The sequence below is a fragment of the Sinocyclocheilus grahami genome, unplaced genomic scaffold (genome assembly GCF_001515645.1).
Source record: "Sinocyclocheilus grahami isolate Dianchi unplaced genomic scaffold, SAMN03320097.WGS_v1.1 scaffold233.1, whole genome shotgun sequence".
Classification (NCBI taxonomy): domain Eukaryota; kingdom Metazoa; phylum Chordata; class Actinopteri; order Cypriniformes; family Cyprinidae; genus Sinocyclocheilus; species Sinocyclocheilus grahami.
Window position 1 is genome coordinate 4,021,083 of NW_015505412.1, and position 12,909 is coordinate 4,033,991.

At 36.8% G+C, this 12,909-nt stretch overlaps 1 protein-coding gene across 7 annotated transcripts in view; it reads right to left on the reverse strand.

The window, feature by feature from the left end:
• The window catches only part of LOC107597556 (ubiquitin carboxyl-terminal hydrolase 2-like), a 28,594-nt gene that overhangs the window by 14,634 nt on the left and 1,051 nt on the right, over nucleotides 1-12,909 (reverse strand). The window contains exons 1-5 of one of the 7 annotated variants that reach the window (XM_016288683.1): nucleotides 11,290-11,527; nucleotides 11,079-11,154; nucleotides 10,751-10,838; nucleotides 1,537-1,870; nucleotides 868-1,239 (exon numbers count right to left, since the gene is read on the reverse strand). In XM_016288683.1, the coding sequence (XP_016144169.1) occupies nucleotides 868-1,239; nucleotides 1,537-1,824 (660 nt within the window). In that variant the 5' untranslated portion in view covers nucleotides 1,825-1,870; nucleotides 10,751-10,838; nucleotides 11,079-11,154; nucleotides 11,290-11,527. The other 6 variants (XM_016288681.1, XM_016288680.1, XM_016288682.1 and 3 more) reach the window with 6 other exon arrangements.

Consider the following 12,909-nt stretch of genomic DNA (forward strand, 5'->3'; position numbering starts at 1 on the left):
AGGTGGGGGGGGGGGGGGGGGGGGGGCGGGGGGGGGGGGGGGGGGGGGGGCTCATTAAGATAAAAATTGTGACTGCGATAAAAAAGCTCCAGGTTTGCTGTGCTTGTTTGTGGGGCTGCAAAATTTTGCAAAAATCAGTTACTGATAATTACTGATAACGAGTGACACATCTTGGGTATTCTATAGTCTTTGTTATAGTTTATAAAATGGTAATAAATATGACAAGATAATAAAATATGACAAGAACTATTAAAAGAAGAGTTAAACTATTTAAGAAGAGTTAAACTGTGTCAGAATAAATTCATCTTGATAATGTCAGATAACACTTAAGCAAAACATGGTCAGGTCAAAGTGTCTGAATAATTTTTGGTCCCAAATGTTTATCAATTTTACTGGTAGTCCACTGTATGAAGAATTTTTGGGGATAATATGTCACAGTATACTTAATTTTGCTATCACTCACTTACATAAATGAACTATAGTGTCCTGCACCCACTTGAAAAAAAACATAAACAATTTTATCTGGTGTCCGAATAATTTTTGGTTTGACTGTATATTGCAGTTACTGATAATTACACAAAGCCATATATCCCTATCTAGTCGTAGGGTTTTTATGTTAGTATGCTATTCTAAATATATGTGACCAAATCAGTAATTTTATCTGCAACTGCCTAAGATGAGTTCACTTATAATCATAAGAGACACTTGAAACAGCTGAATGTTACACATTCCTTACACCTCTCAGCACAAACTCTCTGAGCCGAAGGGCTCTTGTGTAACACTTAAGAAAGGAGAGTGATGCAAATAGGATTGGTGAAAAACAAACTTGATGTCTACTGTCCAACGAGAAAACATGAATGCTCTTACCAAAGACTCTCTGACTGGTGAGGTGGAGCGACAGCTGGAGGAGAATCGGCTGCTGCTGCTCTTCAGGCCGCTGCTGCCAAGACTGTCCTGTGTGGAGCTCCGTGAGAGGCCGTAGCTGGAGCGTAGCTGGCTATAGGTATCAGATACATAAGTGCCTCGGCTCTGGTAGGACTGCTTCAGGCCACTGCCACTGGATGTCTCGCTCAGGCCCAGAGCTGATAGATCGTGCGTCAAATCGCTCTGACTCACCGACTTCCTGCGACTGAGAGAGATGCTGGAGGAAACGGGTGAGGTGGAGAGGTAGCTGGTAGGGGCCGGAGAGTAGCTGTAGCTGCTGTATGCCGAGCCTCCATTGAGGCCCGAGCCATAGCCCTCAAGACTGTCCTGTGTGGAGCTCCGTGAGAGGCCGTAGCTGGAGCGTAGCTGGCCATAGGTATCAGATACATCAGTGCCTCGGCTCTGGTAGGACTGCTTCAGGCCACTGCCACTGGATGTCTCGCTCAGGCCCAGAGCTGATAGATCGTGCGTCAAATCGCACTGACTCACCGACTTCCTGCGACTGAGAGAGATGCTGGAGGAAACGGGTGAGGTGGAGAGGTAGCTGGTAGGGGCCGGAGAGTAGCTGTAGCTGCTGTATGCCGAGCCTCCATTGAGGCCCGAGCCATAGCCCTTTGCCGGTGTGCGGCTCAGGCTCTCGCTGCGCCGGCCACCCAGCAAATCGGTGCGAGTGATAGGTCGACCCCGGTCCGGCTCGAACGAAGAGCTGTAGTTGTGGGAGCGGCTGGCACTTGAGCTCAGGTAGCTTGATGAGGAGTAGCCTGAGGAGGAGCTTTTATAGGGCAACTTTTCCCGATCATAGGAGCCCAGCGATGGAGTCAGGGAGGAGCCATATGAGCTGTAGTGACTGGTATAAGAAGAGCCAGTATAGCGCTTCGCTGTAGAGGAGACACGAGACATGCTGTCAGCTCAGCTGGATGTAAGGCAATTTCAGGCTGCATGGAATCTGTGAACGAAAGGAGAAAAAGTGTGGTATTCAGTGATATTAAAATTCTGGCCAGTACAGATAAACCAGTAATTATTTTCAGTTTAAAGTCGGCATGGAATGAAAATCTGTTTAATGTATGTTGTTGATCTTATTGTGAACAATTCATCCATGATGCATGCTTCATTTTCTTCTTTTGTTTTTTTTTACCTTGTAGTTTTCAATCAAAATGTAATAACTGAATCTTCCAGTGAAATGACAGACTTCACTGGTGACATTTGCTGGACTTCTCCAATCATTTCATCCACTTAAACCCCACCTTTTTTTTTTTTTACACAAATGACTGCAACATCCAATCAACAACCAGTAGATTGAACCAAGTCCTACCCAACATTTTTTTTATTTTATTTTTGATAATCCATTTTACTTGGATATATGTCACAATACAGAAGAAAAGATCTGTCACTCACTACTTCCATTACATTGTGAGTTTTAATAACTGTTAAATATCAGATATTAAAATTCTACACTGTTGTGTCTAGATTAATAAAAGGAAACACTAAACTAAAATAAATTGTTTATAAAAATTCTACACTGTTGTGTCTAGATTAATAAAAAGGAAACACTAAACTAAAATAAATAGTTTTTAATAATATAAGTGAATTTAGGCATCACAACATTATAATGTACAGTATGAAAAATAGATATTCATTTTGAGACTCGCTAACGATTACATTTAACAGTGTTATTAAATTATTAGGGTTTTTAAAGATTAACCTTAACCCTGTAAAGCCTGACATATATTGATCTAAAAAAAAAGTCTGCATATGTGAGTACCATATTTCATACATTAGGCTTTTATGGCTCATATAGTACAATATATAATAGGAGAAAATGGAGCTTATACTCGAGAAAGAAAAATAACACCCCAATTTTATTCAGAGGCCCAAACTGAGCAAAAAATATGCAATTTGGTGTAGTTGCTGATATTTACAGTATATGGCCAAAACGTAATATGCTATTTTGATAGCACTTAGTAGATTGTGAGCAACAGGTTTTTCAGCAAAGTTTCCATCATGTGATAATTCAGAGGCCTTAGAAATTTGCATATCAAATATGATACAGTAGGCTTTCGGTTAAGTGAGCGTTTACTTCTAAATTAAGATGTATAAAACAATTAATAAACAATTAAATATCCAATAACAGCTAATACAGATTAAAAAAAAAAAACTTTAATATCAGCTGATAACCAAAACGGTACACAATGGATATTGTGCATCCATAGCTGCTATGTATAAATATAAAATATTTGTATATGCATTCTATGTGAAAGTGAGAAAAACACTTTGTATGTGAAAGTGAAAAAAACAAACACTTTTGTCAAAGTGGCCCCAACTGATGTGACATCTAAACTGACTGATAAAATGAGATTGATAAGATTAATCATTTTAGCTTATATCTACCAACAAACTCCAAAATGCCTCAAAATCCCACACACTCAGGTCGGCGGTTTCATTATGTGTGTATTTCAGCCTTAGGGAAAGAAATTCTCTCTTCAGTTGGGCAATTCCAGTAAAAAATTGTAGGGTATAAACAATACTGGTTACGAATTTTGAATGACGATGTGTCATGCCCTGAGGTCTCTTGTGTTTTGTGCGCTTGATCCTGAAAACATATTTGATGAGTAGCAGCATGTGACTCTTGTCCAAACACAGCATACACACTGCGAGGGGTGCATATTACGCAACCTACGGGGGCTTCGCTGCAAGCACGGGACCCTGAATGAAGAACATGCTGAACAAAATGAGTGCCATTGTTTTCAGAGAGGCCTGGATTGGTGGTACAGCCCGAGCTCAGCACTGAAGACCCCGCTGTTTGAATGAAACGAGAGAGCCCCCAGATCCGGGCCATGTGTTTACGCGGCACAGTTTGTTCTTGTGGAGAGACGGGCTCTTGTTCACAAGGTAGTGCAGCATCTGAATAAATAAAAGTATCTGGTGTTGTTGATCCGTGCTGGGTTCAGTGTGATGGCTCTTATTTCTTTAATCTGTCTCGCTGCAAACTCTCTCTCCCTCTCCCTCTCTTAGTGCAGCGTTCACAGATGCATCAATATTTCAACACGTAGATCTAGGGTAGGCAGCACACTGGAGGCAGTCCAAAGCACATGGCAAACCGACACTAACATGCTTTCATCAGACGAGAACTCTTAAGACAGTTGTCCACTGCTTTCACACTGTGTTCCCTCTCTTTGCCCACAAGCCAAAAGAACCCTAGCATATAGTATTGAGAAAGATCCTTAATATTCAAGCCCCTGTAATACCACAAAAAAAAGTCTAAAAAAAGAGGTAGTAGAAGACATTTAGTTTATGTCAGTTTGACACTGTGGGGGTTAGTTTTAGTACCCTTTTAATATGCAATGGATTATCAAAATTAACACAACACAAAAAACATATTTTCAGGAAATTATTATTATTAACATAATTTAAGGAAAAATAATAAAGTTACTGTTTAATGTCAAAAACCAACAAACAATAAATAAAATTAGCAGCACTATGCACTTTTTGCTTGTATAAACACTAAAATATTAATATTAAAAATGATGGCCGGATTTTAAACAATCAAAAAAATCTTGGTTTGGTGACTTACAACATAACATGTTATCTACTAGATTTGACCAAAAATAAATAAATATATAAAGAATTAGGAAATGATTTCAGTCTTTAACTCATTTTAAGAGAAGGATCAAAATCATAAATTATATGCATTTTAGTGTTCAGATTTTTAGAATGCACAATAGTTTATATTCCATCTACAGGTTAAGATTTACAACAAAAAATCAATCCGATTTTCGCATTGGTCAGAACTAAAAGGCAGACAGACTGAATGAAAATGTAACTCCACTGTCTGACAGCAGGTGGCGCTTCTGGAACAGCAGCAATAGAGCGGTTTCATCGGTAAACGCTGTAAACAAAGCAGCGCTGCGCTTTTAAACACTGCTTTATTAGGCTTTACACAGAGGGAAGATGAAAAGCAAATATCATAGAAACTTTTCTGAAGACAGTCAGTTCTCCCTTATGCATTCATAGATTTAAATCATTCATACATTCTTTCATTTCATTTGTTTCAGCACTCTGACTTCATTCATGTTTTCGCACAAAACTAAACCTACGCTGCATGTTGCACCTGCGTGAGACTGTTAATTTTGCTTAATGCTGAGCAGTATTTATCTCAAGTTTTACGACATATTTATAGATTAATCCTTATTAAAGATCAAGTTATTCAGTCAAGAGCAAATCTGAGCAGAGTGATTTTTCTTTTGTTCTTCAATAACACAGACAGCCAGCTGCTCTCACTTTCAGACCAAATGCATGGTTCTGACACACACATCAGATTTCCTCGGTTTACGTTCATTTAAAGGGGTCATATAAAGTTGCTAAAAAGAACATTATTTTGTGTATTTGGTGTAATGAAACGTGTTTATGCGGTTTAAAGGAACACGCCACTATTTTTGAAAATAAGCTCATTTTTCAACTCCCCTAGAGTTAAACAGTTGAGTTTTACCGTTTTTGAATCCATTCAACCGATCTCCGGGTCTGGCGGTAGCACTTTTAGCTGCAGCTTAGCATAGATCATTGAATCTGATTAGACCGTTAGCATCTCGCTCAAAAATGACCAAAGAGTTTGGATATTTTTCCTATTCAAAACTTGATTCTTCTGTAGTTACATCGTGTACTAAGACCAACGGAAAATGAAAAGTTGCGATTTTCTAGGCCGATATGGAAATATATTAAATATATATATGCAACTACACAAACTTAGTGCCAGCCACGTTGGAAGTTACCTAGCTGGGGACTATTTTCAGGCGCTGCGTAATATCATTGCGCCTGCTGCACCCATGGTACGGCAGCAAAGTTCCTTGATTATTACGCCGGAATGAGAGTATAGTTCCTAGCCATGTCGGCCTAGAAAATCGCAACTATTTTCAAAAATAGTGGCGTGTTCCTTTAAGGTTCAAAAAACACATTATTTTCCACATACTGTACATTATTGTTTCTCTTCTATGCCCCGCCTTTCTGAAACGCGTTGATTTTTACAAAGCTCATCGGTCTGAAAAGCGAGGTGTGCTCTGATTGGCCAGCTATCCAGTGCGTTGTGATTGGTCGAAAACCTCAAGCGTGTGAAGGAAATGTTACGCCCCTTACCATATTATGATGCCGTGTCCCGGAGCGACGAGACAATATCCTTAAAACCCATTATAAACGAGGCATTTGTTGCATCCAGTGGGGACAAATGGCTTGCCATCTCTGCCTATTTCTTCTATTCACACCCAGCGGCATTTATTTTTAAGTACTTTATCAATTAGTGCGTCTTCCCCAGGCTTCATAATCTTACTTTCTATCCTACGGACAATGTTTGCTTGCTACTCTTCAATGTAACTTCTCCGCTCCGGCATCTATGCTTACGCCTGTTTCACACATACTCCATCTGCAGTGCGTATACAGTCCATCTGCGTTACGTATGCGGTGCAGAGGCATTGTGCTTTCACACAGGACATGTTTGCAGTCCGCTACTGATACGCAGCTACTTACCACAAACACAACATTTATCCATTACTTTGAGTTCAAATCCAAACGTTGTTACTGAAAAAGCTTTTTCAGCATTGTGATCCTCCTTTATCACAGTACAGTAACAATCTTTCATAGACATTAGTTTAAACTCAATAAATATAAACAACGTAGCCTATTATTCATGTATTTGACTTCTAGGTTTGTATAAAAAGTTGCTCAAGCAAGTGGCAACACATTTAAACACAGCATAGCCTACTTTTCTTATGTTAAAATAGGCTATCACAAACATTTAAAATTAAAACTCTCCACTGACAGAAACAGTCAATTCTCCTGCCTTTTCTTTTGCATTTAAATCTTTATTACAAGCAATCCCGCAGGTCTTAAAGAACTTAGTTTTTCTACTAGTGCATCTATTATGTTGCCTTGTTTATCTAAAAGTGCACTTTTCCTTGTTTTAAACCTAGCCAAAAAGCCACGTGTTGACTGTTAAACAGTAGACTTTAATTATATCAATTTATTGTGAAATTACTACATTTCCGTGTCAATCCATGTTAATTTTTACTGCGAACAATGCACTGTCACTTTAATTCAGTGCGTTGAGCACAGCAAAAATAGACTCGTAAGCGTAAACGATCACTGCACTGCTGCAGACATGCCGTTCCTGGAACGCACTGCCGGTGTTGTGCCCAATTCTGACCCCAGCCAGATTATTACCCCCCTAGTATTGGTAGGTTTAAGGTTAGGTGGGGGGGTAATAATTTGGCAGGGGGTCGAAAATGGGCACAACACCGGACCGCAACCGTGTGCAGTGTGAACGCTCTAATTCATTAACATGGATATACTTAACTATTATCATTAACAGTTTAATATTATTAAACTATTATTGATAATAATGTATTATCTTTATTACTCTATATTTATAATACTCAAAATAATATTAAATATATTTAAATTACGTTTACAAGTAAGAACCTTGAGAATAAGCTATATTCTAGAAAAAAACTTTTGATATGAGGAGATCACTAGAAAGTTTCTTGTTACTACAGGATCATTACAAAACACTTACAAGGGATTTAACATACAATACCGTTACAAAACTTGGGGTCAGTATTAAAATATTTTTAAAGAAGTTTCTTATGCTCACCAAGGCTGTATTTATAAAAAATTAAATAAAAACAGCAATATTTAAAATATTACATTATTAAAATAATATTTGTTTAATTCTTTTTTTTTTAATGTAATGCAAATTAAAAATGTAATGTATTATCAATGCTAAAAACTGTTGTGCTGCTTAATACTTTTGTGAAAACATTTCTGTACATATTTTAAGGATTTTTTTAATGAAAGTTCAAAAGAACAGCATTTATTTGACTTTAATCCCACTTTCGATCAATTTCATGCACTCTTACAGAATAAAAAGTATTAATATTTTTAAAAACTTTTGAACAAAACTGTACGTCACTCAATTTTGTGTATATAAAGTGTATATAAATATAAATACACTTAATCTATTTAGCCAAATCATAGAAGCAGGCTCTGTTGTCTGTAGTCATCTTCTGTGAGAAATATTAATTACTACTAATAAAGAAACTTCCATTTTTAACCAAACTAATCTTTTTAGTAGAATGAGACTAGAGTTTGTGTGTGTTTTTTCTTAAATGTTAGTATTACACTGTGTCTACACCGGACGCGAGCGGCGCGACAAAATAGAACTCAATAGAACACTATAGAACTCAGTATATAATCAGTGATGTGGTCTACACTGGAAATTTATTACGTACGGACACAAATTTCAAATGATTTTCAACGGTCACTTTGTCAGACTTTAGCTGTTGTGGCGCGGCGCAACAATTGTCGCGTTCGGTGTAGACACAGTGTTACAATACTAACATTTCTCACATACAGTTGATTCAGCATGAAGGAAGTCAATGGGGGTTTAGTCAGTGGTCAGGGTCTAAGCTGTGGGAGTGTCTCTGGCTGTGAGCATGTGACAGGTGGGGACTTATCAAAGCAGACGTGGTTCAGCCCCGTGATGCCTGACAGACATCCACACTTGCATTCATGCTGATAGACGTGCTGTCATTACGTGCACACCACCACATTCATGCTCCTTAACATTCACATTTAACACGTCAGTTCACCTACTTTTAGCTCTTCAACATTTGGAAAGCTATGAAAGTCAGTTTCCACCTCAGAGTAAAAAAATAAAAAGATGATTGTGACTATTTCTAACAGTTGTGACTTAATTTCTTACAATGTGACTTTAAATGTAAATGTTAGCCTCGCATTACATTTTGTCTTTTTCTCTGATGCATAGAAAGCAAACTGCACTAAGAATTGCAAAGAAGCATAAAAAGTAGGGCTGGGTAAAAAATATTGATATCTCTATATTAATCGATTCTCATTTTTCGGAACGATATCGATTCTTAAATCCCAAGAATCGATTATTCTAGCCTGTTTTCAGTTAATGGACGGAACACTGAAGGGCACTTCCCATCCAATATATCACAATAAGCATTGTGCTTTGGTACTTTTAATATGAAACAAAGTCTCAGATTTCAAATTCTGTACATTGTATTGCAGTATTCAAGCAATAAATGCCGTTGTAGTGATCGCTGTAGTGCCTCAGTTTAACAGACGAACTGATCATCTCCTCCACATTAATACAAGTTTCAGTTTAACATCCAAAGTTAAAAGAAAGAGTACAACTTTACAATCCGTATTCTGTCTCATGTAATCGCTCAATCAGTGTTTCAGCTGCGCAAAGACGTCAATATAACGGCTTGTAAACAATGTCACGTAATGTCACATTTACCTCAGAAAAACATATTCGTGACCATAAACTCATTAGTCAGATAGAAAAATAAACTGTAGAGAGGGGCATTTTGCTAAATATATGCAACATATAACATATTCATTATAAATTTGATTGCTTCAATGTTTAATTTATGTTTGAATAAATCCATCAAGTTTTTATGACAGCCACCATTTATATAAAAAATTTAACAAATTGAAGTAGAAATATTATGTAATTGTAACTTTATTATTTTAAAAACTTCCTTAAGTGTAATTTTAACAAATCACTCAATTTTAACCTTCAATATTATAGTAATGTAGTACCAACTGACTCTGGAGGACAGAGGAGCCTCTTAAATAAGAAGTTACAGGTCTGTGAGAGCCAGAAATCTTGCTTGTTTGTAGGTGACCAAATACTTATTTTACCGAGGAATTTACCAATTAATTCTTTAAAAATCCTACAATGTGATTTTCTGGATTTTTTTTCTCATTTTGTCTCTCATAGTTGAGGTATACCTATGATGAAAATTACAGGCCTCTCTCATCTTTTTAAGTGGGAGAACTTGCACAATTGGTGGCTGACTAAATACTTTTTTGCCCCACTGTATATCCAAAATAATCGATATTGAATCGAATTGGTAATCGAATCGAATCACAAGCTTGTGAATGAGAATCGAAACGAATCGTGAAATTTGTGTCAAAACCCAGCCCTAATCAAAAGGTCAATAAAAAAATCCTGAAAACAGTTTTGCTGTGATTTGTGCTGTATAACTTCAAATATCAGAACTGGTCTCCAGGAAGCCACCATGATATTGCACCAAAACACCGTACCGTCCTAAAAAATCAAAAAATTGTGCAGGTGTTTGTGTTAGCAACACAAACAATACGCTGAAGACTTGAGGCAAAGTCTTGGGTACAGCTATATTTACCCTGAAATGTGGGCAGATAATAGCTCAGTGACCAAACTGACACCCCTCCTGTGACCAAAGGCAATCTGGCAAGACTCGCCTCTCAACAATACTCAGGCCTGCCAAACCAAACTCAAAATCTACCTTTTATATCCGCAGCTTTGTTATGCGAATCACACTTGCACTGGTCTGGCATGAATTTTCAAAGCTTATTTATTCTGGAAAAACAACATCAGACCAAATTTTAAAGGTAGCATGTCATTCCAGGTTTTAAATCATTTACAGTGAGTGTAGACAACCTTAATAAGGAATGTGGAACACAGATTTTGTAACAGACTGACATTAGGGCCACTGTCTATGAAAAGGAGACAATGAAATTGAAAACATGGGGATTAACGTGAGCAACTAAAATTGCAAATCAGGTGTATAGACACAAAAACTGCTTTGGTGTTTGCTTTTTTTTTTATTTCAAAAGATGAATCCAATAACTTGCACTGTATTAACACACCCTAAAAATCTCCAGAGACAAACAGCAACCCTGTATGTTGTTTGTAAGTGCCACAGCTCTCTCTTGGTATCATGTGTGCAAAGTGCACTAGCAGGTGGGTGTTAGGTTCAGGGGTACCTACTGTAAGTAGAGCCGTTCTCGGTTCTAGTGGACGGAAAAACAGAGATGTTGGTTCATTATACCTCACCTACACCGTTCACTGCTCAAACCTAAAAAGACAACACAGGGGGGGGGGGGGTATTTGGTGAAGGCAGCATTTATGTAATGATATATACAGCTTAATTAAAAAATTATTCATTTAAAAATTATCATTTTATATATATATATATATATATATATATAAGCACTCTAAGTATTAGACAAATAATAAGAATATAAAAGCATATATGACAACTCATTCCTAGGTTAATAAAGAGGTATATGAGAGCATCTTTTAAAACGACGCTTACAAATGTTCAGTATTCCTAGGCATCAGTTTAAATGTCAGACTTCCATTACAATCCAGGTCCTGGTTACGCTCAACGGCTAACAATAGAGAACATAACAACTGATGACTTGAGAATGTCACGCGCTCTCCCCCACAGACCTCACAGCATTGGATAGCAGTCAAAACAGCTTAAAGTTAAAGAAAAGAGCGAGTCATTTGGAGAAGAGGCTCACCAGTAGCATTTTCCATGGACAGCGTGTTGCTTTGGAGGCTGTAGCTCCAGAGTGAGAGGACCAGGGAAGGATTGCATGAGCAGAGTGATCCAGAATGCTAGAGATCATATTACTGAGCTGGTAAATATAGCAATTGCCTATGACCTCCCTGGGTCATCAACACTCCTGCATTCCAATTTGTACTTAAAGGAATCGGATTAAGACTTTTTATGGGCAGGACTGGTTTTACAATATGATTATAAGTAATTATTTATTATTAAAATGTATTTACATAAATATATTAAATATTTAGATTTTTTTTATTTATACAGTGAATTTTTTGTTTTTAATACTTTTAAAATATATATTTTTAATAATACTTTGTTAATTAATCATTTTTAATAATATCATATAAATGTTTGATAATATAATGAAATGTATTTCTATATTTATATAATTAATTAAATGTAATATAAAACATTTTATATTTATGTATTTTATATATATTCAACACACATTTTAGTCAAGCTTCAGTGACATAAATCACGCAGAAATGAAAACTTAATTTATACTTACCCTCATGTCATTCCAAATCGGTATGATTTTCTTTCTTCTGTAGAACACAAAAGATGATGCTCTAAAGAATGTTGGTAACCAAACTGTTTTTGTAATCGGCTTCCAAATATTTAAAAAATATAATACAAAAATAAATAAAGTCACATAGGTTTGGATCAACATGAGTAAATAATAAAATAACAGATTTGGAGAAATTTTGCATCCCATCACCTGCTCACCAATGGATCTTCTGTAGTGAATGGGTGCCGCCATAATGAGAGTTCAAACAGTAATCCACGACTCAAGTCGTCCATTCCCTGTTGTCCTCTCACATCAAAATACACTGACATATTAGTTCAAAGCTTTTTTGGACTCTTTTTTTTACTTGTAAATGGTGCTTGAAAAATAATCTCATCTGAATCAGGAGAGAAATATATCTCTCTTGATACAGACGAGATTACTTTTTCACTGGAGAAGGCCATTTCGTTTTTAGGATGTATCTGTTTCATACAAACATGCTGCTGATTACTTGTGGATTATTGTGATATTTCTTTCAGCTGTTTGGACTCTCATTCTAACGGCACCCATTTACTGCAGAGGATCCATTGGTGAGCAAGTGATTTAATGTTAAATCTGTCCTGATGAACAAACAAACTATTCTATATCTCGGATGGCCTGAGGGTGAGTAAGTTTTCAGCAAATTCTCATTTTTGGGTGAACTATTGCCTTAATTTAATTTTTAAAATTAATTTCATATTATACTGGCTGGATACAGTCGTACACTATGATTGTTTTGCTGCTAATTTGTTTTGTTTTGTTTTGAACAAATAACACCAATCAACATAACAATCTTTGGAGGACTTATGTTCTGTCACTTAACACATCTCATTATTCTGAGAGTAAAATATCCAAATCAACACACTATAATATGGATACAAGTGAAATGAGGATAAGCAGATCAACAGTTTAAAAAACAGCTGCCTGATACCGTGTCTACAGGGGATGGGCATTTTTCAAAAACATTGTATTCGAATATTTGAGCTCATAAATTTTTTTCCCCGAATATTCGTTTATTTAAAGAAAGAC